The 27,429-nt window shown below is 38.7% G+C and overlaps 1 protein-coding gene across 3 annotated transcripts in view; it reads left to right on the top strand.

Annotated features, from left to right (window-relative positions):
• Positions 1-27,429, top strand: part of FNDC3A (fibronectin type III domain containing 3A) — a 124,992-nt gene that overhangs the window by 85,866 nt on the left and 11,697 nt on the right. For all 3 annotated transcript variants that reach the window (XM_054058764.1, XM_054058754.1, XM_054058772.1), the window contains 13 exons: positions 2,723-2,880; positions 4,089-4,148; positions 6,503-6,641; positions 7,279-7,332; positions 8,441-8,565; positions 12,473-12,647; positions 13,284-13,370; positions 19,037-19,175; positions 21,033-21,101; positions 22,439-22,557; positions 24,524-24,629; positions 24,713-24,888; positions 26,001-26,114. In XM_054058764.1, coding sequence (XP_053914739.1) covers positions 2,723-2,880; positions 4,089-4,148; positions 6,503-6,641; positions 7,279-7,332; positions 8,441-8,565; positions 12,473-12,647; positions 13,284-13,370; positions 19,037-19,175; positions 21,033-21,101; positions 22,439-22,557; positions 24,524-24,629; positions 24,713-24,888; positions 26,001-26,114 — 1,521 coding nt within the window. The remainder of the gene's footprint in view (positions 1-2,722; positions 2,881-4,088; positions 4,149-6,502; positions 6,642-7,278; positions 7,333-8,440; positions 8,566-12,472; positions 12,648-13,283; positions 13,371-19,036; positions 19,176-21,032; positions 21,102-22,438; positions 22,558-24,523; positions 24,630-24,712; positions 24,889-26,000; positions 26,115-27,429) is intronic.

Below are 27,429 nucleotides of genomic sequence, written 5' to 3'. Positions count from 1 at the left end.
TTTTAGCTCATTTCATAATACTGCTTCATTGTGTTGTAGTTAGTGCTCTGTTACTTTAGAAGTCTTAGGGAAGGTTTACGTTGCCCTTGAGGAGTAACTCAGGATAACAATTTTTCATCCAGTCAGAGACCTAAAGAGCATTTCACCCTGTTCTCTGTCGACGCTTGTTGATATATAATGATTTCCACTAATAGTCTGGGTTTAATTTTACTAGTCAGCCCTGTGAGTTGTCTGTTGCTCTATAGTCTGTAATGTTGTCTTTGATCTCCATCCCACTCTTCTTGCTCTCTCTGTACTGAACAGTTGAAACCTCTAATCTTTTAATGTTCCAATAAGTTGTAATGCCACCTTTCACTCATACCAACCTCATTACTTCTCTGGTATAAAAGAAGATAGACAGACTAAGATGCATGAGGTGAAATGTAATCTGTCAGTGTATAAGGCAGTTATGGTAAAAGCACTAAAGATAATGAAACAGTAGGAGATAAAGAGAACATTGAGAATGATCAGAGATTTAGATAAGTGAGGGAAGACACAAATGCTAGTAATCTTCAAATACGTAAGAAAACTGCAGAAAGGAAGGTCTCACATTCAACTGCATGGTGACTAGGACAAGTAGGCTTAGCTGGTAGTAAGAGAGATACTTCCTGGACATCAGCAAAAAAAAATCATTTGTTAAGGTTGCTAACCATAGGAATAGATCAACTTAAAATGGACCTACTAGTTCTGGAGTATACTAGGTCCTCCAGGAACCTACATGTCCCTTCAGTACCCGCTGCTGCCTTTTGCAACCCAGGAGGGAGGGATTAAGACTGTCTGAGAGGGAGATTTAACCAGAGGCTTCCCACAACTCCAAAGATTTCCAGAAATGCTAGGATTGTACTGAGGTGACATTATTTCCAAGACATTGAGGTTCATTTTGTTTGATTTTCCTACTTTTCATTTGTCTGTCATCAAAAAATTATTTCCTCTGCTTTGTTCTTGAAGTTGACTCATTCAGGTTTTTTGTTCAGTATATTATAGCAGTTTGGGAGCACCAGTTGTGAAGATGATTGTATTTTGATACTGGTACTCTGATAATAGATTTCCAAAAGCAATTATTCCCAGAATAGGTATATATTACAGTCATATTGTAAATCTAGTCATTTCATATGCTGTGTTTTCTCTTCTCTTATGAAATCAGAACTAGTAAGCAGGTGCTACAAATAAACCACAATACTAGATGTGCAGTATTCCACGAATTTCTAGGCTTCCTTCTGTAACGAATCCTAAAAAATCATAATCACGTGCGCACACTCATGCACTCACCTACAGAAATAGGAGCATCCCTTTGCAGCACATGTGGGTTTCAGGCAGCACCCACTCTTCTGGGAATGTGGGTGCCCCTAACTGCACATCTCCTTTGGGATGCATGGGTGCCCCTAACTGCACATCTCCTTTGGGATGCATGGGTGCTTTAGCTTTGAATGTAACTGTGTTATTCTCTGAACTGTGGTGTTCCCTACAGTCTGCTAATCCACTGGCCATTGAGAAAGCTCTCCACCAGGTCACACACGCCCACCCAAACTGCACCCCAAACTGCAGTTGCATCAGCTGGAGTGCAGCTGTTCGCGGCATCCGTCAGGCCTGGGTGGAGGTTGTGATGGTGGCAGGGCAATTTCCCACCCTGCCAGGCCAGGTGTTGATCACTGTTCTGTTCCACTCCAGCATGTCTTATCCCTGGTATGAATTTTCATGCCGCTTTTGTACTTCTGAAGCCAATTCTTCATTTCAGAAGTCTCTTTGCAGTTCCACAGTTACCATTTAAGCCACCCAGGGGCCACCACCTTTAGCTCAAGGAGTCTGCTAGGGCAAAGATTTCTCAGACAACTAGAGTTGTTGCATTCACACACTTTTTATGCTCACGTTTCTGTCACACCCACTGTTGTTACCTGGGCCTTTATGCAAAGGCTGGGCTGTGCAAACAAGCATCATCATAGAAATTCTTTAGGATATTGCCTATATGTAGGTATATATATATGTACATGGACTTCATGAGCATGCCTGCATCGCAAGTGCCTGAACTGAAACTACGTTTTATGTTTTAATACTCTGTTCGCTAACAGAGTACTAGATGAGCACCTCAGGTAGTTGTATCCCTGCTAATATCCTGATCAAAAAGTTTGCTGGGGTAGCTAACCAAATAGATTCTAATCTAATGGGAGAGTCTGTTTGTCACAGTCATAATTAAATGGCCAAAGCACAGTTTCTTTATGTCCCTGCTACAGTAATGCCAGTCATTTTTTGAGAAATTCCTCAGCTTCTCTATATTTCATATGAAAATCACCTCATCAACAAGGAGTTTAAAAAAATCAGAGTACCACATAAAAAAAACCCAGTCTGAAACATTCTCCCTTAATGAAATTATTAATTCATGGTATATGGTTGCCATCTCTTGTGGTTCACAAATGATAGTTATTTTTATGTAGCCCACTAGGTGGCATTTGTTACTTAGAAGTTTATGTGTACTCAGTCCTGGACCTTAAAATTGCAGTTTTCTCATGCAGATTTCCAGTTAGATTTCATCTGTAAAAACTAATTAGTAGCTATTAGATGAGTATAAATACTTTGATATGATAGTGCTGTCTTATTTTCTTCTCTTTTATTTAGCCCTACATGGCAAAGGAACATTTATGAACAATAGCATTTAAAAGGCACAGTTCTCAAAGTTGTGTTTCTACAGGTATCAGATATTCAGGCAAGAACAGCACTGCTTACCTGGTCCCCTCCATCCAGTGATACCGGAGAAGATGCTGACAAGAATGACGTTCCAGATGTTTATATTTATGAAGTAATGATTTCAAATACTGGAAAAGATGGAAAGTACAAAACTGTATACATGTAGGTGTTCATTATTTTTATTTCTTTGCTATTACATTGAATTGTGGGTCTTAAAACCTCATTAAAAATCTTCTTGTTGTCCAGAGATTTAAGTAATAAGCAGTTTTGTGCAACTTCTCCTTTGAAGCAAACTACTTTTTTTTTCAGTAGAATTGGTTCTAGTTTATTACTGAAATCTGTACCATCAATTAGAATTTAAAGACTTTGTTCTTGGATGTTGGAAACCTGTTTTAATATCACTTATCTGTATTTCAACCAGCTGCATTAGAAAATATTCTCCATTAGTGAGATATACAAATAGTGAGAAATACAGATAATTGTATTTGTAGTTATTTACTTCAGCATGTGCTTCCGATACTAGTAAGGTTATCCCTTTCTTCCCTGAAGATGCTCCTGGTAAAAGATGATCTTAAGATATGGCATAAATTAGGTGGATTCACACGGAATGCAACTCCAGCAGCAGCAAAACAAGAAAACCTCTTCAATTGTTTCTTTCTTAATACAACAGTTTGTAATTGGGTTTTGCAACTTGGAGAAATACAATAGAAAATTTACCATTAAGTGTGTAGAGCTTTCTAATAATTACAGATCTTTATATTTAGCTAGTTTGTCTTGCTCACCTTCCATGAATTTCTTAGAAACATTCTCATTATTCAGCATGCATCACAAGTTGGATATCCCTGTCCTAGAAGCTTAAAGGGAAAGAAATGAGCTTTGCTAACATAGCTGATGTCAGTAGAAGCACACTGATACTATAGTTGTCACTGAGGTGCCTTTTCTGTGTACTGGGCTCTAACAAGCAGATGTATTCAGTCATTTACAGTTTTAGATAACCGTTTTTGTAGGGCTGAACTGAGCTTCTAAAGGCCCCAGCACTTTAATGGGTTTTGTGTGATAAAGTACATGCACAGACACACAGCTGATCTTAGAGAGTAAAGAGGAAAATAATTATTCTTAAAAAAAATCCAAACAAACAGAACAACAAAAAAAAACCAAACCCACCAGTGCAAAACAATAGGATTCAAATATGAGTAGCCCCTAAAGTTCAAAGATAAATGCATTTTCATTTTACTATACTGAGCAACAGAAACAAACCATTAGTAAATATATTTCTTAGAAGTGTTAGTTGGATTAATTAGATGATGTGTATCTTTTTATAAATGTATGGGTTCTGAAACAGTGTTAAACCAAATAATTTCTCTTTCCAGCGGAGAAGAAAACAAAGTTACTGTAAATGATCTCAGACCAGCAACTGATTACCATGCAAAGTGAGTATCTCCCTCTGTATTCATTAAATTCAGTGGAAATGTTTTAAAAGTTTCATTGGATCTGTGTATTTGCATAAATAAATCTTCAGAGGTTCTTTACTGCATCTCATCCTCATTTGAGCCATAAGTCAACATTTTTGGCTTAGCTGACCACTTAGTCCATTTTGGAAAACGATATTAATCCTTCCTCATCCAGCATCTGTGCTCTTTACTTCTCATGGCTTACCAGAAGAGTAGCATTTTTCTGTCCTTGGAGCCAGATGCTGCTTGCTTTCTGTTTCTCAGAAGCAGCAGAGGGAGGTATCTTGCACAGGAACATGCTGCTGGCTCCCTGAAAGCCAGCTTATGCTGCTTTCACTTTGCTCCAGCAGACCAGTGAGTCTGACCCCATATGTGTAACTAGATACACCTCTCACTCAGAGTGATTCTGCCCTTCTAGCAGAATTTTCTGCTTTGGTGTGTCCTGCTGAAGAAGTAGCATAGGCTTGGAAAGGTGTAGTTAGGTGTTACTTCTCCCTGCTTTTTGGAAGATTGTCTTATTTCTTAATTTAAAAAACAAAAAAACAGTATGAATACAGCAGTTTATAATAACGTTGTAAAGGCAGAAGTGAAGGCCGCCTTAATAGTACTGCCTTTTCAAGAAATAATTGCAGGTGGAGAGTGCAACTTTGGAAGTGACTGAATGCGCAGCATGTGAGGGATGTGCCTCTCTTGATTGTGGAGAACCCCAAGACTCCTGTGTATTGACCAGGGAACCAATTTAGAGGCTGTTGGTAGGAAGCACAGGGAACAGAAGTGTGTGAGTAAGGATCCAAGCCAGAAATGTTGTGCCTCTTGCCACATCAGCTTTACAATATCAGCAGTAGGGAGGAGGAGGATTTCTGTTGTGTAAGTCTTCTGATTAGCATTTGCTCCAATGGGAGAGCTACATTCCTGGTCCTCATTGTGAGGGCATCTGTACCTTCTAGTGCTGTTTTCCAGCATATTGTCCTGATGCCAAACCAGAAGCAAAAGAGGGTTGGTCTGTTCTTCAATACAAACGTCATTTAATTTGGGCCACTATATGGCCTGCAGCACAGATTCAGGAGAAAGATGAATGATAGATTGACTCAAAATTCTTCATATGCAAGTGTCTTCCCTGCAATTTTGTTCCTAGTTTTAGTAGTGTTTATGCAGTTTGTCCAATGATGTTAAAGCTCAAAATGTATGAAATGTAAGGGTCAAAGCCTATAATTTTTTTTTCCCCACTGTAAGTCCCTTTTTAGCAAGCTACATTCAGATTCTTTCTTGCTCAATTCTGATAGTTTTAGAGAATGCGTGGGAATAGATGACTTAGCCATTTAAGCTCTTCCTGAACTGGGTGTTAAACAGAATTCTGCCAGTGTGAACACTGCCCAAAGTCAATGAATACCAGAAAGAGTGAACTATGAAGATAACTACTAAATTACGCATTTCTGATTGTATGCAAGCACAAACAAGTTTGTGCGCAGCAGTAGTCACTGTTTGAATGTCTCTCCCTGTTCATGAAATCTACAAAGCCAAATTTCCTGTGACTCGCTGCTCATGCAACAAGAGCATAGAAAGAAGGACTTTTGCATCCTCATCAGCAGGGAACACAAGTCTTATATCAGTGATCTGAGGAAAATGGGGGGGGGCGGAATGTTGTGAAGGGGAAGTGTTTTTTTAATATCAAAGGAACAGGTGAATCATAAGAAGGTAACGTGTGGGTTGACCCAGGAAGGAGACAAAGCATAGCTACACAGCTGAGGTGACAGGAGAGCACAGGAGGATGCCAGATAATAATCCTGCACTGCATTTTGGGGAAAAGCTACTAGAAAAACCATTTCTCTTTGAGACAGAAGCAAGAATTCACTCTTCTGAAGTACATGGAGAGTTAATTCATAACCTTCCAAAGGAAAGGACGGGGTAAACAGACTAAGCAAGGTCTTGAAGGCATGCAGAAGGTACTCTGAAAATGTATCAACAGCTTCACTGTTCTCATCTGACAAAAGCACTTGCAGAAGAAGAATTATTCATAGTATCACTTAATTTCTGCAACATATAATGAGCCTGCAAGATGTTACTATTATTTCCCAACCAAAGTACAGCAAATAACAAACAGATTTAAAATGTAATTGTAAGACTAAAGCTGATGGACTGTAAAGATATACATCCAAAGTAAAGGACTCTCTTACTTTTGCATTCTAGATGCTTCCACCAGTTATGTATTTGTAACAGTGATATTTTAATAGTGAGATAGCAAAGCAGTGACTTAATTCTGAACACTGAGTTTTCTTTGGAAACTGTATACACAGATTTTGAAGCAAAACGTTCTTGCCTCTTTTCCACTTCAGAGTCCAAGTCGAATGCAACTGTGTAAAGGGGAGCCCTTCAGAAGCAGAGAGTTTTACCACAACAAGTTGTGAACCTGATGCTCCAAATCTGCCCAGGATAACTAATCGGACCAAAAATTCTCTTACTTTGCAGTGGAAGGTAAGAGTAGTTTAAAAACCTTTGAAACAAATAGTTTATACTCTTCAGAAATGTTTTGGATTTGTCAATCAAATGACAGTTCATTGAAATGAAAAATTTTTGTCAAATATACTGTTTCCACAGTTCCATGACTGGAAATACATATACTGGGTTAGGAGCGGACTTGAGCAAAGAGAAGATTCCCAGAAAACCAGGGAGCCTTTGTAGATAAAGTTACTGAGTTTGAATGAGGGACAGTGGTTTGGGTTCCAATCCCCTCTTATACTATGGAACCAATTCCTTTCACTGTTATTGAACATAGGCTTGATTGTGTAAAGCAAATAAAGTGGTCTGGAAGGACTGAGGTTTGAGCAGACCAACAATCTGGCTGCTCAGAGATATACTGTAGTGTTTTACACTGCTGCCAGAATACTTTTCCAAGTCTAAATTGAAAAAAAACCCAAACCGTAAACACAATACAGGCATTCATTGGATGGAGGCTGAACTATAGGGCTGTCTTGGCAAGTGAAACATTCAAGTAACGAGAGCATCATTTGCCCTCTGCTGGTCTTGACATGGTTTGACCTATATAAGCATTTTTTCCTTAAGTAGTCTTGTATCCAATTAGAGCTCTAATTTTCATCTTTTCTTGTTTCAGGCATCTTGTGATAATGGTTCTAAAATCCACAGTTACCTTTTGGAATGGGATGAAGTAAGCAAGTTATTCTCTTTCGAATGTTGTATTTTTTTAAAAAGTAGTTGTATGCAACTGTGCACATTGGGTTGTATGAAAATGTAACTTCTGTCTAGAGCCATATGCCAAATACGTAATTCTGAAGCAATTATCAAAATACGAGTATTGCACAATTTTTTTTCTTGGGGAATATAAAATAATAGGATCTTAATTACATAAGTTCTCATGAAACTATTCATGTAGATGGGAATGCACAGGCTTTTTTTGAGGGACAGGAGTTTATCCTATTTGAACTGACACAAATTCTCTGTTAACCTTGCAAGGAAATTCCTCCTAGGCTGGTTATTTGAAATCTTCCTGTAAAGCCTGTCCTGCTTTACCATCCTGAGACCAGACAAGCTGCTGGTTTTACTGACCCTGTTCTAAGTGTTTTTTTCCTTAATAGCAGCACAAGCAAGTTAGAGCAAACAACAATTTTAGTTTATTGCCTCTGCATTTTCTGATGCTTGCTAGCAGCAAAATGCCTTTCTTGAAGTGGGTAAGTAATAGCATTGAGTCTGTAGTGGGTGAAAGACAGACAGACCAGCAGAAACAAACAATGTAGTTGCTAAAAGCAGCTGCCTCGGCATAGGTCACCATGCAGTAGTGCCTGACCTAAAAAAAACAGACAATAAAAGATATCTTTTTCCCTGTTGGAACTGGATGATCTTAAAGGTCTCTTCCAACCCAAACCTTTCTATGATTCTCCCACTATTAATAGAGGCTCTTTCACTTGTAGTCCAATACTTCTGTCAAGACCTGTAACAGTCTTCCTTTTGTATAACCCAGCAAGCATCTTCCAGTTTCTACCTAGACAGATATCCCAAGATTGCAGAACTGTAGAAGCTTCATGGCTTTCTCTTTCCAACCCTGTGAAACTGAGAAATGGAAAGGAAGGAAGGGAAAAAAGCTTCTAATTCAATATATATATGAAGTTTCATATACTACCTACTACCTCACTATATAGGAAATTCTTGAGTTATGTTTCGTTTCAAAAAAATGAGTTTATTTCACATTTGTGTGTTACTTTAATTGATGTATGCATATATAATAGGGTGGATAATGTGATTAACCTATTCCTTTTTAGGGAAAAGGAAATGGAGAGTTCTGCCAATGTTATTATGGCCAACAGAAGCAGTATAGGATTACTAAACTATCACCAGCAATGGGATACACCTTTAGGCTAGCAGCCAAAAATGACATGGGAATGAGGTAAATATTACTACTACGTACATGAATATGGAATGCATATGCATGCGCGTGTGTGCTTGTTTAGGAAAGACATATGATGACATTTAAAGAAATAAGTCTTTTGTCCAGCTGGAATGAAACAGAATATAGAATACAGAATAGTTCAGTTGAAAGGGATCCACAGTGATCATCTAGTCCAACTGCATAGTTAATTGACAGTGTATGATTGGAATGTTTGTTTGCAGATTACCTGTGTTCTGTGTACCACTTGATCCTGCCTGAGCAGAGGAGGTTGGACGAGATGACCTCCAGAGATCCCTTCCAACCTCAGCTGTTCTGTGATTCCCAGCGTAGTGTATTTTGTCCAGGTGTGGTGTAGCTACATACTAGAAACTCTGTTATGGGCATACTTACCATATAAATGCTACAAATCTCAGCAGATATTACAGCTGTTCTGCTGGCCTTAACCTCATGTCCTGAACAGCCTGCTCAGACGTTTCTACACAATGCCCCTAGAATGGGGAGCATGAGCATGATACAGACAATCCAGCTGCCCAGACGTGAAATTAGCTCAGGCTGTGCTGGTTTTTAGTTTCAGTCCTTGTAGGCCCACACTGACCACCAAAGTTGCTGCTTTGGACATGTTTCCTACTACATGTACTTGTAATAGAATTTTTGGGTAAGCGCTACACTGCAGAGACTCACACACAGTGGCTTTTGTGTCTGATGTAATAAGACACAAAAGATTTCTGGAGGTCACACTAAAAGAGAAGTGATTCAGCCAAAGGGCCAGAACTGAATAGTTTAAATACAGCAGTGCCTGTGCTGCTGTGCTTACTGGACAGTACCTCCTACCATGCTCTTTGCTGCTCTTGGTGCCAGGGACGTTTGACATGGTAGTTCTTGAAGCTGGTGTAGCAATTTTCCAAGGCTTATCAGCCCTCCTTAAATTTAGAGTTTTAGTGAGGACAGTATAGTGAGGTGTCAGTAACTCTGCTGGAGGAGGAAGCAAGTCTGACAGAACCCCCAGTGCTACCTGAAGGTGTATCTGTATTGTGCTCTGTGCTGTGTCCCGTTACACAGATATGCCCTTTATCTAAGGTACCTGTTAGTCTCCTTTTACCCTGGGAAATGGATAGAATATTACATTACCATATCACTGATTCTTTTGATGTTATAGAGCTTATTTGGAATCCTTAGGACATGTGGTTCTTGCTTTTAATTTCTACTTTTCAGAAGTTACAGAGCACAAAACTTTGTTTTGAATTTTTTGATGAATGACATTAATTTCAGCTGAGACTTGCAAAAAAAAACCCCAAATTACTTGTTTCTCAGTCAAGCTTTCAGCACTGGATATGTTAGTTCTTGAGAATGCTTCTTGATCTTGAGGCAAAGCAGATAAACCTGGCCAACAGTCGCACTACCAGGGCTCGTCATCCCTAGGGCAGACTGCCAGTATCCACACTACGTAGTAGCACTTGGACCTTGAAGTCCTGTGTGGCATAAAGACAGCTTCTCTAGCCATCATCCTAAAATTGCTATTATGCGTTCATTTTTTTTTTATTCAGTGTTTGAAATATTAGGAGTATTGTGTGCAGATCCCCAGAATGGTGTTTCTGTAGCACGAAATAGAGGATGTGCATTTTATGTCCTTCAGCTGGCACAAGGAGGTGCTTGAGGGAGCAGTGCCTGCTTGGACACTGTAAAGAATAGGGAGCCAGACGTGGGGCGATAATTCCTGCTGGGCAGAAGAAATCTTCTGCAGACTATGAAGTATTAGGAGATCTAAGACGTGTGTTGGGAGGCTTTGGAGAGTCCTGAGGGAATGCATTGCGTATAGTACCTGTTCCTGTGCCTTTCCTTAGGCAGCTGCTTTGGGACACTGTCAGAGTACAGCATAGTGAGCTAAAATGACTTCTGGTGTGCTCTGACAGTCTTTTTTACTGCCTTCTGGATGGTGTTTCTGGAATTAATTGTTCTCAGAGTTGCTCCTGGACTTTGTCTTGATGAGATTTAGTTGGAACTGCTCAAAAAAATAGACAGGGAGTGGAGTGACGGTTAAGCAAGGTCCAGTGCTCTGGCTCTTTTCTGTTCAAGTTTTATGCCTGACTGTAAATGGGCCCTCAAGGAATAACCTGCACGTATTACAAATGCCTGCAGTGTAAGCCAGTGAAAGACACTGAACAAAAAAAGTAGCCCTTTTAAACTAATCATGCCAAATAGATTTTTAAATCAATGTTTCATAGCATTGTAAAAATGCACTTTATTGTCCTTATGGTATTATTTAATTAAGTCTCATTAAATAGTATTTATTAGGGTGGAGTGCCTGATTATTCCTTATGAAGAACATCGAGAATCTTAGGCTTCTGGAGACAGGATTTTGTCTAAATGATTTTGCCAACAAGAACAGATATTTTATGTTTTAGTTACTCATGTTTTTAAATCTAATTCTAAGCATGCTTGAAACAGCGGCAAAAGAAAACTGGAGCATTATTGTATTTCTAAGTGAATGGTTTAAGAGTCACTGAAATGTGGGTGTTGCTGGAATCTTTTACTTGATTTCAGGGTGTTTTGGAATGGTTTGATCAAGTAAAGAAAGTCAATGTTTTTAAGATGTGTGGGTTTTTACCTCATATTTGCTTGTAAGGTGACTCATTCAGTAGTTTGTTGTGAATAGAGAAAGGCTTAGTATATGTCTAGCCTCTCTTTAGGCTTTGTCTAGCCTACCTATATATTATGCTGAGATTTTTTTAGTAGATGTATTCTATGTATCACATCATCTTCATTTTCAGAGATTTTCTTGCCTGTGACTTTTGCAAGAAAAAAATGTATTCCCTATAAGATTTTTTTAGTTCTTTTTTTTTTTAGAAGAAGACCTCAGAGCAGACCCAAATTTTCAGTTTGTGCATTACTATAATGTGGGTTAGGTAAGAGAGAAAATGAAGTTGAGGTATCTCTGTATTGACATTTTTCAGGAAAGTCAGGTTCCAACACACAAGATAAAATTTAACTGATACTGTTATTTAAGCCATACAGAGAATTCTGTTTTCAGGGCTTCCTGATGCTCACTTAGGTAGTGCCTAGCTTTTTAGATTAAGATTACATCTTTGACGTTAGTTTCATACAGTTAAAAAAGAAAACTAGACTAGCTCTTTAGCCTGTGTTTCTTCAGATCTGATCTGGAAGCAGCAAATCTCTACATAAATGCCATCTGAGAACCGATGGGTGGTTTTTAGAGTCTAGCTGATACGTGTCAAACCACCTATGCAAGTATAGTACCAGTTTACTGACATTTGCATCCCTCTGTTTCACAGTAGGTCTTTTTATGTAACTTACTTGTATTTTCACTTCAAGGTCTATCCAGGCATTATCAGATAAGCTTAACAGCTGTGTTAAGAGACTCACTGGTGGACAATACTTCGTTTGTTCTGCCATAAGACTTTCATATTGGCAGCTCTTAAAGTAACGTAACATTGAATGAGACTATTCTGTTATTTTTCTGAATCACTAGAGAAACTAATACTTCACAGTATACTGGAATTGCTGCCTGGGAAGCAAAATTTTTTTGAGGTCTTCCCATGTATGCTTTTATGTCTTCATATTTCATTTTGAATATGAACGACACTATGGTATTAGTAGATTACTGTGTATAGAGCTCTGTTGTTTTAGAATAATGATTTAATATGAAAAAGCAAAACATTTTGGTTAGCAAAACATTGTAATTATACAAAAAAATATGTTGACCTTGTTCAAATGTATTGTTACTGGCAGACTCGTGGGCAAGTGAAGTTGTCTGCATGTACCAGCTTGCAATTTCCAGTTTCACAAGTGTCCAAGAATCTGTCATAGCTGTGTTTAGTAAGAATTATGCTTTTCTAGATATTCATTACTGTGTCTAGTTAGTTTACATACTGTCTGTTTTAAACAGTGGTTTTAGTGAAGAAGTCCTGTATCATACCTCAGGCACTGCCCCAACCACACCAGCAAGTCCTTTGCTGATTAATGCTGGAGTTACTTGGTTATCCCTACAGTGGACAAAACCCTCAGGAACACCATCAGATGAAGGAATCTCATATATATTAGAGATGGAGGACGAGAACTCAGTAAGTTTAGAATACTTACTCTCAATTAAAAAAGAGATTGTAATATGTGTGTTTAATACATAATTGTATTAAGTGTAACTGATTATTTTTGGTAGAATGTTCTACGAGGAGCTATGTTTTCTGAAAGTAAGCTAATGGCTGTCATTGCTATGACCAAGCGACATAACTTTCTTATTTTTATTGTGACAGTAATTGTTATTAATACTATTAAGATTTAGTCCTGCAAAGACTTTTGAATTACTTTTAACTTTGTGAATGTATGTAAGTTAATCTTTGTAAGAGCTACATCAAAGTAGCTCCATGATGAAGTGTGGTCTCTCTAGATGTCTTTTCAACCTAACCAAGTTTGTTTAAAAATCAGTCTCATTCTGCCCTTTGAAAGTGTTAGATATAATTTCCGTTGTCACTGTGTATATTTTTCTTTACTCTTCCTTTCTTCTGATTGGAGAATGGTTAATCAGTTTTCTCTTTTGTAAAAAAAATATCTTGTGTTTACACAACGAAGTTACACGTATTATTTTCTCAGGGAGCGTGACTATTATGGTCTGAAACAGTAAATTATAACAGTAACTTATGTGTATCAAGTATGGTACATAGTTTGGTCTGTGTTTCAAGTAATGCTGTTTAATTCTGCAGGGATATGGTTTCAAGCCAAAATATGATGGTGATGATCTTACCTACACGGTGAAGAATTTGAGGCGCAGTACAAAATATAAATTTAGGGTAAGATTTTTTCCTATGTGTGAGATTTTTTGCACCAGAGTAGCTCAGGTTGACTCAGGGCAGGGGGGCAACGACTTGTTTTAAGGAAAACTAAATTTTATACCAGCTTCTTACAATTTCAATCTCTTGAAACTATCGGCTGAACACCTGCTTCACTAATTGCCTATGTAGAAGGGATAAGTACCTCCCTCTGCAAGGACACTAACAGGTATCCATGTCATAAGTCAATACTCTTAACCATTGGGGTTTTTATTTGGTTTTGGTATTGCATATACTCTGGTAATATTACTTAGTGTAGCTGTGGGGTTCTTTGAGAGACTCTAAACGTCTGAAAGTGTTGATGTAAGGAGCAACGTGATCGAAAAACATTTGTCAGTGGTAGTATAGCACTGAGCCTGTGTTGGTAAACCATTCCTGTTATCATGGTGCTGAGCCCCTTCTGGTAAGTCTTGAGGACTGAACTTGTTAGCTCAGAACGAGGTCTGACTTAATAATGGCTTGACAATGAGCTTTTGGCTGTGGTTAAATGCAAAAAGAAGAAGCATACCAGCTTGGAAAGGCGGACGAATAGCTGTCAAGGACTACAAGAACCTTGCTAGGACATGCAGAGTTGCAGTCAGCAAATCTGAGGATCAGCTAAAACTGAAATTGACCAAAGATGTCAAGAACAACAAGAAAGGGTTCTTCAGATACAGAAGCACGGGGAAGACATACATAGGCCTATTGCTAAACTGGGCAGGGACACAAGTTATTAATAATGCCAGTAAGGCAGAGATTCTCAATATCTTCTTTGCCTGTGTCTTTACTGGCATAGCTGGATCCCAGATCACAGGATCAAGTAGCTGTGACAGCGCATGCGTCAACGCAGTAGTAGTGGAGGAAAGGCTGGGCTGTGGCCTCTTGCAACAACCCACATCAATCTATGGGCCAAGGCAGGATCCACTCCAGGATGTTAAGAGAAGTGGCTGACCTTGCAAGGCCACTACCTATAATATTTGAAAAGTGACAGAGATCAGAGGATTTCCTGATGACCAGAAGAAGGCAGATGTCATGCCCATCTACAAGAAAGGCCCCAAATAGGACCCAGGAAACTACAGGGCTGTCAGTCTTATTTCAGTCCCCAGGAAGGTAATGGAACAAGTGGAACAGAAATTATTATGAGCCCGGTGAAGCAGGTGGTTGGAAGAAGCCAACAGGGATTTACCAAAGGCAAATGGTGCCTGACTAACCTGATCACCTGATCAACGCTTTCAGATGGTTTGGGAAGAGCAGTGGGTGTTGTATACTTGGACTTCAGAAAAGCGTTCCACGCTGTTTCCTATGGCTTTCTCCTGGACAAACTGGCAAGATACAGACTGGATGGGTGGTCCGTGAGATGGGTAGAAAATTGATCAACAGGCCACACTCAGAGGGTGGTGATCAGTGGTTTCTACTCGTGCTGGCAATTTGTCACAAGTAGGATCCCCTAGAGACTGGTCCAGGGCCCCAAGTTGCTCATCTTCATAATGATCTAGACTATGGGATTGAAAGCATCCTCACCAAGTTTGCTGGTGGCACCAAACAAAGTGGAGAGGTGGACGCATCAGAAGGGAGAGGCATCTTACAGAGACTTGGACAGGCTAAAAGACTGAGCTAGCAAGAACAATTTGAAGTTTACCAAGGCAAATGCAAAGTCCTGCACCTGGGTCAGAATAACTAAGGGCCCAGGACAGGCTAGGATCTGTGTGGCTGGGGAGCAGCCTTGCTGAAAGGGACCTGGAAGTCCCAGTGAACAACAGGTTGAACGTGAATCAGCAGTGCACCACTGCAGCAACCAAGACAAATCTGATCCTGGGCTGCATCTGTGGGTGCATTGCTAGCAGAGATAAGAGATGTGATCATCCCACTCTACTCAGTGCTTGTCAGGCCACACCTGGAGTACAGTGTCAAGTTCTGGTCCCCACAATTCAAAAAAGACACAGATGAACTGGAGAAATTTCAAAGGAGGGCCACTAAGATGATCAAAGGGCTGGAGAACCTGTCCTGTAGGGAAAGAAGTTAGGGCTTCTCTCCTTGGAGAAGAGAAGGTTTAAGGGGGGACAGTTTTCCAGTACTTAAAGGGTAGCTACAAAGAGGAATGAGGCTCTTATGTTGCAGGGAACCACATGGAGGAGACATGGGCAATGGGTACAAGTTGCACTAGGACAGATTTCACCTCAACTGAAGAAATAAATTCTTTACAATGAGCATAATCCACCACTGGAACAACCTCCCCAGAGACATGTTGGGACTCCTGATCACTGGATGCTTTCAAGACACAACTGAAGAGGGTGCTGGGTAGTCTCGTATAGGCTCCCTTTTTCCTGAAAGGTTGGACCAGATGATCTTTCAGGTCTCTTCCAGCCTGCGCTGTTCTATGTTCTAAGTCATTCTTGAACAGCTGGCAGGGGTTTGGGAGCAAAATTGAAGGCATGTCCCACAGCATGTAGCAGTCAGAATGATCTCATCTCTGCTTGCAAGGTAAAAACGTTGATAGCTGCCATTTTGCATATGCCTAAAATACTATTTCATAAGGAGGAACTGGGAACTGCTGAAGAAAAGCATTTCTGTGCAATGTGAAAGGTATCAGTTTAGAGATTGGTTGGTTTGTTTTGAGTTAACACTAAAACATGTAAGTAGCCTTTTTCAAATGATAACTGGTATTTTGCGCTTTTGAATATGATTACTTTCTTAAGCAGAAAAAGTTATGATAGAGATTAATCCTACAGTACTCGGATTTTTTTTACATAACTTAAGATATAAATAATTGAAACTATACATTGTGTTCCAAGGACTGTACCAAGCTAAGCTTGTTATGGCCACACAATGAACTTAAACTGAAAACCAGCTAATTACCTCACAGCTAGCTTTTGCGGGATTTGATTGTAGTTTTCCTTTGGAAGTAATCCTACATGTTAATCATACATGTTACTAGTAAATATATAGTCAACAGAAAGATCCTAAATTTGTCATTAATTAAAAAAAAAATCTTATGTTTATACCCTATTTTTCATAACAAAACAGTAAACAGAAGTCTCTGTTCACTCATTCACAGGGAATAAAGGAGAAACAAATGTGTTAATCAGGTCTTTAATTTTTATTATACAGGGGAAAGACTTAATTAGTAGTAATATTCCTTAAGGCTTTTGAAAGAAGCTTTATAACCATTGAAATCTTATTATAGTATGTAAATGCTAATTGTGCCTGCTTAACTTCATTTGTAAGGGCACAAAGACAACCAGATGATTGTTAATCTTGTAAACTGTGTCGAGAGACTTAATGTCTGAGAGACATTAGCTCACTTTTCCTTTTCTCAGTCTGTGCTAACATTACAGCTTTCGTTTTATTCTGCTTGTTTTTGAAACAAATAGAAAAGCAAAATCCTTTTTTTTAGGTTATTCAGGTGTTTTGCTAGAAACAAATGGGAGTAAGTAGTAAACTAACTACAGATGCAAAAAAAAAAAATGTGAAGAATAACAGCAGTTTGTTTTCCTAGAATCACAGGAAAGTCTAGGTTGGAAGGGACTTCTGGGGATCATCTGGGTTAAACTTGTATGGAAAGCAGGGCCTTAGGTTAGGCAACTCAACTCTGTCCTAGCCCTGTCAAGCTCAAACTGCAGTATTTCCAGCAAGAGAGATTCCACCACTTCTCCGAGCAGCCTGTTTTCATGGTTATTAATTTCTTGTATCCCACTAGAATTTTCCCTAATGCATTCATGCGCATTATCTCTTGTCCTGTCATCACAGGTCCTTATGAAGAGAATATCTTTATCTCTGTTGTAACTACCTTTTGGGTATTGGAAGACTGATTAAATTCCCCCCAAAATGGAACTTTTTTTTTAGCAGAGTAAACCCAAGTTCTTGAATCTTTCTTTGTGTGTCAGGTTCTCCAACCCTCTAATCATCCTTGCCCTCTTCTCGGTGTCTGTCTTGTATTGGGAAGACCAAAACTAGATGGAGTGTTTCAGCCTAAAATGTGCTAACTGAAGTGACGTAATCACATCCCTTGCTGTGCTGGCTAAATTCTTGCTAGTGCAGCCCATGAAACAATTTGCCTTTGCTACTCCAGGGTGCTTTGCTGATTCATTTGGCTTGCTCTCCATCAGGATCCCAAGGTGCTTCTCGGCAGAGCTGAAAAAAGAGAAGCTGACTATCCAGTCAGACCCCAGGCTCTACTGCTGCTGGGATTATTCCATCCCACGTGCAAGACTTTACATTTGCCATAGTTGCCATAGTCAAAACTCACACAGTTCTTGTTGATGCAGACTTCCAACCTGTCAAAGTCTGTCTGTGTGGTGGCTTTTCCTTCCAGCATACCTCTCTCTACTCCTAGTTTAGTGCCACATGCAAACGTGGGGATTGTACAGTCATTCTTGTCTTCAAGATCACTTCTAAAGATATTGATTAGTATCTGATGTTATATTGACTTTTGAGGAAATTGAATCATGAGCAGCTGCCAATTTGCCTTTGAAGCATTAGCCACCACCCTTTTAGCCTGGTGTTCTACCAGGTTTTCCACATCTTGTGGTCCATCTGTCCTGTCTATGTTACCAGCTTGTCTACATGGACGTTGCGGGAGACCATGTCAAATTAAAATCGAGGTGGATGATGTCCATAGATCTCCCCTCACGTATTGAGCAAGTTCTTTCATCATAGAAGGCGCTCAGGTTGGTTGAACATGAGTTGTCCTTGATAAATCTAGTCACCCTCTTGCCCTTCATGTGTATATAAATAACTTCCATTACAACCTTTGCCATAATTTCTGAAGAATTTATGTCACTTTTGCTGTTTTTAATACAACTTACCCATATAAACACTTTTACCTCTGAGTGCATTTCCTTAAAAGAAGGTACCATAGTAACGTGCGAGCACTACTTAATTGATCACGATTATTGCAATTTTTCAGCAGTTAGTAAAGAATCATGAAAATATTTTGACCTCCGTAGGAAAAGAATTGCAATTAGAATTATAATACTTACAAGTTCCTTCAGTGAAAGTTTCAAAGTGGCCTCTTTGCTGTCTTTTTCATCATCTCTGTTTCCGTGCTTTTATGAAGTTTATTTCTCATGTGTAGATTTTATCAATAAATGGTGCAACTGCAATGGAAACCAGTAGTTCTTAGATCTAATTTCTGAGTAGCTTAGATAGTTTTAAAAAAACAAGTTTTCAGATCCATGACTTCAAATAAAGTGGCTTGGATTGTATTGAGCACTTGCAGATTCTATTAATGTCAATGAGATTTGCGTGTCCTTATTACATTTTACAGTCAGGTAGCTCTTAAGTGTCCTAAGTAGAAGCCAAACTTCATACACCAATGTTTGTAATTTGGGGGATATGGAAAGTTAGTTGAGGTGTAAATTTTGAATTTATTTTTTTTTCAGCATCATAATTACTAGGGGTTTTTTAAGTTTGGACCTTTTTCCTGGCAATTTTCAGGAATTTTTAGTTTCAGTATAGTGATTGTCTAACTATGGTCCTAAATGTAAAATGAAGGTATATCAGAACTTGTGATATATCAGAATTCTTGTGATATTTTCTTATATAGCTACCTATACACATAAATTAATTTGACATTACTATTAACAGTGAATAACATACCACTATCCGGCATGTTTGTTCTGTCTATAATACTTTTAATGTATTTACAGGTCATTGCCTATAACTCAGAAGGCAAAAGCAGTCCAAGTGAGACAGTAGAATACATTACTTGTCCAGACAAGCCTGGAGCGCCTTCAAAACCCACAGTGAAAGGAAAAATTCATGCACAGAGTTTTAAAATAACCTGGGGTAAGATTGTTGTCTAACTCTGTTTAGACTACACTCTCTGTATTTTAAACATATATAAAAATGTTTATATATATTTGTGCATAGAAGGACAGATTTTACTTCAGTAACGCTTCAGTCAATTGAGCCATTATGATCCATTTTCATGGAACTAAGAGAAAACTATTAATTCAAAATACTTCGAGTGCCAATATAATACTGTAGTTATGCAGGAAGAGTAATATACAAATTGTAATAGGCACTGTTATTGCAGAGCACCACAATAATTTAAAAACCAGGAGTATTAGTTTATCTACTAAGAACTGTTTCTTTGTCACAAAAAGTAGAAGCAACAAAGTTCTATTTTTTTATCATAAGAGAAGATCCAAGTTCATCGTATCTCTTTGAAATGTTTTATTTTTATGGATGCTTTTATTTGCTCAGGATCGTAAAAAAACTTTTCCTTAGGCTCAGATTTTTTTACCCTTGTGCTGTGAAACAGAAGGTAACAGTATTGTTAGCAGAAAACAAAACAGTTAAAAGGTTTTATTTAGTGTCATGGGTAATTAAACTTATTACCTGTTTCTGCTTAATAGTGTGTTTAATTATTTTGCATTAGTAATAAGATAGCTGCTGGTAGAGGATAAGTAGTACTCAGCAAGTCCAGCCTTATATCTTTCCAGAGTACTTTGCTACATCAAGGCCTGAGACTTGATCTTGTATGGATGATATGTAATATTTGAAGTTACTAGGAATATATAATTTGTAAATCGAAAACTGTCTAAAATGTCTGTATTATAAAATTTTTTAATAGACCTTATAGACTTTTAATAGACTTTAACTGTCTGTTTTTTTAATGAGTGATAATTAACGTGATAATTTTGGTTTGCATTTGGAGTAGTATGTTACCTTCCAACCAAAAAAGTGCTGTGTGGCAGATGATAGTCAGTCTTATTTTACTTATCAGGCATGATGGGATATGTAACCCTTCCCAACAGCCAACACTGTTTCATCCAGCGCATACATGATGTAATAATGTTATGGCAGCAGTACCCTTCTGTATTGAAGTATCATTCTGTCTTTATATTCATCAAAAATGTCAGTTTTCCACATTATTTTAATTCTGCTACTCTTCTAAGTCAGCTCTGAGAGAGCAGGAGTATTACATGTCAAAAGTAGCTCTGTAAGTTCGTATTTCGTACATGAATGTTGTACCAGGAAGGATAGTGCATTGAATTTCTAGCAGTGTGTTAAAAATTTAAATGATTTAAGTTTTCAGTATAGAACCTCTAACTTCTGGTCTCTCCCAAAATACTTAGGGTTTTGAAATGCTAACCTTAAATAATTTTTAAATACTCTTATTTGCAAGACAGTGTGGTAATCTTTTCCTATCTGCAGTCCAAATTACAGGACCATTAGAATCTATGTCCCTGAAACCATAACCAGGCAGCTTTACATGGCACTTCAGACTAACTATATAATGTTTGCTATGGCATCTTCCAGGTGCCCGTTCACTTACCACACTGTAGAAGGGTTGTGACCCGGCAGCTTCGCCTGGTGGAGGATTTAAATAGAATCATAGAGTCATTAAGGTTGGAAAAGACCTCTAAGATCATCCAGTCCAACCGTCAGCCCAATACCACGATGCCTACTAACCCATGCCCCAACACACTTTGTGAACACCTCTAGGGAAGGAGACTCCATCACTTCCCTGGGCAGGAAATGCTTTGCTGCTGCCCTAAAGTAGGATGCTATGGCGCTCTGTCAAAATGTGCACCCCTTCCCAGCTGGCTTTTGATTTTTCCTTTTGCAAATTCTCCTCAAAAGCTACAAAAACATTTAATTTACCTCACTTAGTTGAAATATTGCTATTTTTTATAGATCCGCCAAAAGACAATGGAGGAGCAGCAATAAATACATACGTTGTGGAAATGTCTGAAGGCTTAAATGGTAAGTATTAGGAGAATGTGGTGGCATTCAACTGTTTGCTTTTTTGTATGTGTGCCTCTTGGAAGAGTAGGATGTATTCTGATAGGGGAAGTTACTGCAAAGAACTGCCATTAAAAAAATAGGACTGTTGATGCTTGTATACAAGTTTCTTTTTTGCTGGCTTAGAAGATGCCATGGAAGTCTGTCAAAACAGATGGTCTGTGTTCAACCTATCACTTGGTTGTATTCTGTTTTGGAAATGAATGACACATTTCAGGCACTTTAGGTCAAGAAGGCAGGGCCACGGAGCATTGTTGGATGTGTGACAGATGAAAGAAAAACTAGTGCTCCATTTTTCGCTACTGAAGTAGAAGAGTGATGCACTTGAGATAACTCTTTCTGCTATTTATTCTTCTGTTCTTTCATACAGAAGGAAAATTAACAATATTTCTAATATGGCCGTAAAGCCATGCAGCTATTTAAAAATCTAGAACTCTTAAGTAACCTTATCAAATTCAGAAACACAGTTACATCGAGAATGGAAGTTTATGTGTCTCCAGTGCTGTGTCGAAATAAGACAGTGCACTCACTGTCCCCAGATTGTAATGGTAGCCCTGTCAGGCATCTCAGCTGCGGTTCTTTTGATACTTAGTCTATCACTTTCCTTAGTCCGTCGTGTGTCCACATTAATTCACTTCTGTTATGATTTACCTGAGCCTTTCACAGAGATTTAGTGAGATGCGCATTACGTTTCATTCCTAGTTCTCTTAATTCTGTGGTATATTGAGTTGTTAGAGATTTAATTAGAAGTCCCCAGGTTTCCTGCTTAATCTCTTAAAAAGAGAGGGAGAATGCTAAAGAGTTTCTGATTTCGGAATCTGTCTGAACAGCAGGGAATGAAATCAGTATTTCGGATCATGCTGGGTCATTCAGGAATACAGGAATGAGCTTTATCAGTTGTAAACTGTAGTTACAGTCTGCAAAATGAATGTTGTAATTAAAAGCTTTTTCCATGGAAATTTTACTTTTGTATCTTCCCTATTTACGTGGTTGTGATGTTTTAATGTGTTTGCTGGCCCAGTAATATCTACTTCATTAAAAAGTAAATTCTCTCCTAGTTAATGTGGATGCCAAATACAGAAGGTATTTCACTTCAGCAGATCTAGACAAATTTACCTGGCAAACAGTCTTTATTAAATGATTGGATTTTTTCCAGGAAACTCAAAGGAAGCTTTTATTTTTTCATATAAATGTCAAGCACACACTTATTTACTAGAGCTAGGATGCCTGCTGTGGCTGGTACTGAAGTCTGGCAAATTACCCCTTGGTTCATGGCTCATGTATTCTTAACCTTTAAGGAAACAAATGGGACATGATATACAGTGGAGCTGCTAGAGAACATGTGTGTGACCGACTAAATCCCGGTTGTTCCTATCGCTTACGCGTATATTGCGTTGGGGAAGGAGGACAAAGCACGGTAATATGAGCTCATATTTTTACTAAATAAAATTTCTTTCTGTTTAAGAAAATCTGATCCTGTAGTAAATAAGCAAATACTGTACAAAAGTGCACAACAAAATAGCTGTAATTAGTACCTCGAAGAGTTTCCAGTGTTGTTGTACAGTGTTTCTAGTTTCTGCCCATTTCTTTAAGAAATAAATGGGAATATTCTTTTCTGATGCTATATTTTGTTTAAAGTGCTTTTTCTTATTTATAGAAATAGATACTATGTCATTTCCTGTGTGATACATTGATGCAATGTCATTTCCTAAGGCCTGTCCCAAGACAGCAGTGTAAATTAAATGTTTTCCATGTGGTCAGTGGAGTACCCTGTCTGAGCAGCCAAGTCAGCCTAGCAGGCAGGGGGTGACAGAGTGTTTCCTCAGGCTTTACAGGGTTATACATTGTAGTCTCTTCCCATGCTGCCTCGATTACAATCAAAATGTGCGCATTCAGTATTCTCAAACAATTTGGTGTGCCGTACTGTGCTCCCTCATATACACGCATGACATGCACACGCACTTGGATTGTCTCTTCTCTGGTGTAGTTCAGCCTCCAGTGTCAAAATGTCATGCTATATTCTCTCTCTTCCCAGCAGCAACTGTAACAAAGCCAGTCCTGGTTCTCTACAGACTTCCAGTGGGGCTTAACAGTCAAGCTTATCTCCTGGAAGACTAAAAACCTTGTGTTCTTGGTGTTTGCCATTTCTTCCCCAGCCTCCCTGTACTATAAGAACTTTATGTGTTCTTCCATGTAGAAATCTCCTGCAAAAGCATCCTTGCCCACAGCCACTTTGTCTTCAGAATGAATCTGGATTCTGTCAGTGCTGGCTCAGCTGCAATGCTTTCCCTCTTGCCACAGCTCAGCTTGCTGTCGTACAGGGGAAAGGGGAAGGCAGCATCCTTCCCAGTCACCTCACCAAAAATCCATGTATGTCTTTGCAGACTTTTTCTCTACCAACCTCCTTTCGCACAAGCCAACCCCATTAGTTTAGAATAAACATTATTTGAGAACCAAAGAGAAGATAACTTTCAGAAAGTCATGCTGCGTTCTGGAGGTGTCAGCAATCAATGGAATAGTAAAGAAAGATGTAGTGAAACTTTTCTGTAGCTTGTCATGGACATATGCCTCTTGCGAAATGTTCTGCATTTTAAGTAGCATCTGTTGTTTAGTGTGATAACACATTTCAAAGGAACTGAAAAGCAGCAGAGCTACCAATCTATTCTTTCTGTAACATATGTAGAAAAAAGTTGTGAAATGAGACTCTAAGATATGTCTCTCTTGTAAACTAAAAGGCTTACCGACTTCGCGTTTGTTCTGTATTGCACTTAAGCTAATAACCCCGCATTGCCTCTGAATCATTTCTGTCTGCACCCAGAATAGTCAGTACCATCTGCTGTGTGTTGTTATGCCATGTATTTTTGCACACACTTCAAGTCAGAGGTTGAAGTTTGTTACACTTTGAAGTATTGCTAAGCAATCAAAAAGTTGAAATATCAGGGTTTTTTAATCTCTTCTGTTTGACATTTCTGACCACTTTTGCTTTGTTGAGAAGTTTTTTGCACAAAGAAGTATGCAACCCTGAGATTAAGGTTTTAAGAGTTTGATGGAAAAGAGAATGAGGTTACATTAAATATGTCCTATTTTAAGCATCTATACTAGGTTTGCACTGATACTTAACTACTGTTTCTAGTTCCACCCCTTCCATGTGTACCAAAACACAAAAGCAAAAGTTAATTTTGCCTGTTGTGTGATTACTGTAGCATGTTTTATATAGACATTATGAGAAATATGTGCCAGGTCACTTAAGAATCTTCATGTATTTGCAAATATAGTTCAAAAAATGGAAGAAATGTTTCTTAAGTAATTGCCTTTACTTCTAGCATAATCAGTAGTGCTTTTTTTGGCCTAGGTGACTTCATTAGTCTCTCTTTCCTGTGTAGGCATCTGATTCTTTAACGGTGCAGACACCAGCAGTGGTTCCTGGACCATGCCAACCTCCAAGGCTACAGGGTAGACCAAGAGCAAGAGAAGTTCAGCTGCGCTGGGGTAATTCTGTTACAGCTGTTAGTGAATGTAAGGGATCCAAATGTGTTATGTGTTAAAATTAAGCTTTTCTTTCTTATTTTCAGGACCACCTCAGGCAGATGGGGGTTCACCTATTACATGTTACGGTCTGGAAATGTTTCAGACAGAAACGGATGAACACAGAGAGGTTTACCAAGGCTCTGATGTTGAATGCACAGTAGGCAGTCTTCTTCCAGGGAGGATATACAACTTCAGACTGCGAGCAGCTAACAAGACTGGGGTAAGGAGGCAGTGTGAAATGAAACTAGTTGCAGAGACTGCAATTAATTTAAGGGTCTTCTCTTTTAAAAGAAGCATCTAACAGTATTTTTAAAATGAGGACTTCCTAATGCAGAGTCATTTGATTCACATAGTTTATTGTTGTGTGGGAGCCATTAAACATCAATTTATAATAAAGGAGGTTCTAGATGAAGGGAAGACAAAATAACTCATTACATCTTATATCTGAATAACAGCATTGGGAAATGGCTAGGGAATGCCAAGTACTTTATCAAAGCATTGTTGCAATTTTAATGCTCATATTTGAAGTGACATAGTAAATTATTTTCTGTATACAGCTTTGTAAATTGATTCTCCCTTACTTTTACAACTGCTGGTGTTCTAGAACAAAATAATTAGCATTTCCTGACTCTTTTTTTTTTTTTAGTTTAGTTTCATTTCTGATTGCCTGTTTTATCAGATGTAATATTTTCTGCATTTGGAGAATTAAATGTGTTTAAATCAATTGCTGCTGTAGACCAAGCTTAATTTAATGACATATCCAAAGACAGAGAGGCAAGGCTGCTTGCATTTGTTCAACAACATTCTCTTCATGATAACTATTATGACCAGTTGACACTGCTTGTGGAGAGGTCTGCAACTTAAAGCTTTAAAGCACTCACCTGACATTTTGTCCTCTCCTTCTCTCCCCGCTGCCTCCACCCCGCAAAGTGTTTTATAGCTCAAGCATCTTTTCAATCTTTTATTTATGTTAGATAGATATAAATAAGTGTTGCAAATTGTATGCTGTTACAGTGCCGCCATCGTATAACTTTAAAAGGATTTGAATAGCACTTTCCAGTTTGCCTGGGAGTTTCAAGTGTTAAATTTATTATGATTGCATTTGCTGTAGAGAAGTAGAGTCTTGCAGTTTTTCTGGAGAACAATCAGCTGCTGAAATAAATCCTGAATCCACAGTCCACAAGGATTTATTTTGTAAGCAAGTAATGCAACGTTTCAGGCCATTATTGTATGTTTCTACTACTGTAGAAACTGTTTGTAGGGACTACAAACTGTTATTTAAAAAGTAATTTTATTCTTACAAACTAGTTGTATTAATTCCCTTTTTAATAGTTTGGACCTTATTCAGAAAAATGTGAAGTAACTACAGCACCCGGACCACCAGATCAGTGCAAGCCCCCGCAAGTGGCATGCAGATCTGCTGCATGTGCTCAGGTGTCCTGGGAGGTAAGAGTGCCATGTTACACTTATCTTAACATGATTGTCTTCCACATTTTTAAGTTAAACTTTAAAAGCTTAAGACTATATTTTAATCACATTTTTAAACATACTTACGGATTATCCAGTACTCAGGATGTAGAACCCTAAAGTCATTGATCATTCCATTATGTGACAGCTGTAAGTTTGTAGCCTGCAGGTATCTGAGATCTTACTCACTTCCTTTGTTCAAGAGTTTCGCTGCCACTGCTGCACCACATTTCTGAGTGATGCAGGCTGTTCTTAAAATTTTTCTTTAATGTAGTTACCTTTGCTCAGGGCAAATATATCCACATAATACAATAGATTATTGTACATTTGCTGGTTTTATAAGCTAATTTTATTTCATGTAATCACATCAGTAATAATGTACCAAAAGGCTCACAGACTTCACATGAACCCATAGTATTTAGATATCTGATTAAAAAATGCAATAGATAAAAATTAAGCTAGTAAAAAAGAAGGTTCTATCTGGGAATACTGTTTAAACACAGCTTTTCAGTGGCTTGAAATGGAGTGAAGTGTCTGAGTTAGAGAACTCTACAGAAACAAAAGATAAATCTATTTTACTTGAATAGGAGAGTTTCTGCTTCCTACTGGATATGTCAGAGGACCTCTTTTTAATTGTCTACAAGGCAAAGCTTTTTGAAGAATTCTCTTACAGTGTTCAAGTAGGATTAATTTGACCGACATTAGGTGCCTGCTTTATAGAACCATAGAATCACTAGGTTGGAAAAGACCTTAGAGATCATAGACTCTAACCGTACCTGTCTACTACTAAATCATGTCCCCAAGCACCTTATCTAACCACCTTTTGAACACCTCCAAGGATGGTGGCTCAGCCGCCTCCCTGGGCAGCCTCTGCCAGTGCTTGATAACCCTTTCTGTGAAGAAATTATTCCTAATGTCCAATCTAAACTTCCCCTGACGCAGCTTGACACCATTTCCTCTTGTCCTATCACCTGTCACTTGGGAGAAGAGACCAACATCCACCTCTCTGCAACCTCCTTTCAGGTAGTTGTAGAGAGCAATAAGATCTCCCGTCATCCTCCTTTTCTCTAGACTAAACAACCCAAGTTCCCTCAGCCACTGCTCTTAATACTTGTTCTGCAGCCCCTTCACCAGTTTCGTTGCTCTTCTCTGAACACGCCCCAGCACCTCAATGTCTTTCCTATAGTGAGGGGCCCAAAACTGAACACAGTCTTCGAGGTGCGGCCTCACCACTGCCGAATACAGGGGCAGAATCACTTCCCTGGTCCTGATGGCCACACCGGTTTTGATACGA

The sequence above is a fragment of the Cuculus canorus genome, chromosome 1 (assembly GCF_017976375.1).
Source record: "Cuculus canorus isolate bCucCan1 chromosome 1, bCucCan1.pri, whole genome shotgun sequence".
Classification (NCBI taxonomy): domain Eukaryota; kingdom Metazoa; phylum Chordata; class Aves; order Cuculiformes; family Cuculidae; genus Cuculus; species Cuculus canorus.
Note: the sequence above shows the minus strand (reverse complement) of the source record. Positions and strands in the feature narration are given on the sequence as shown.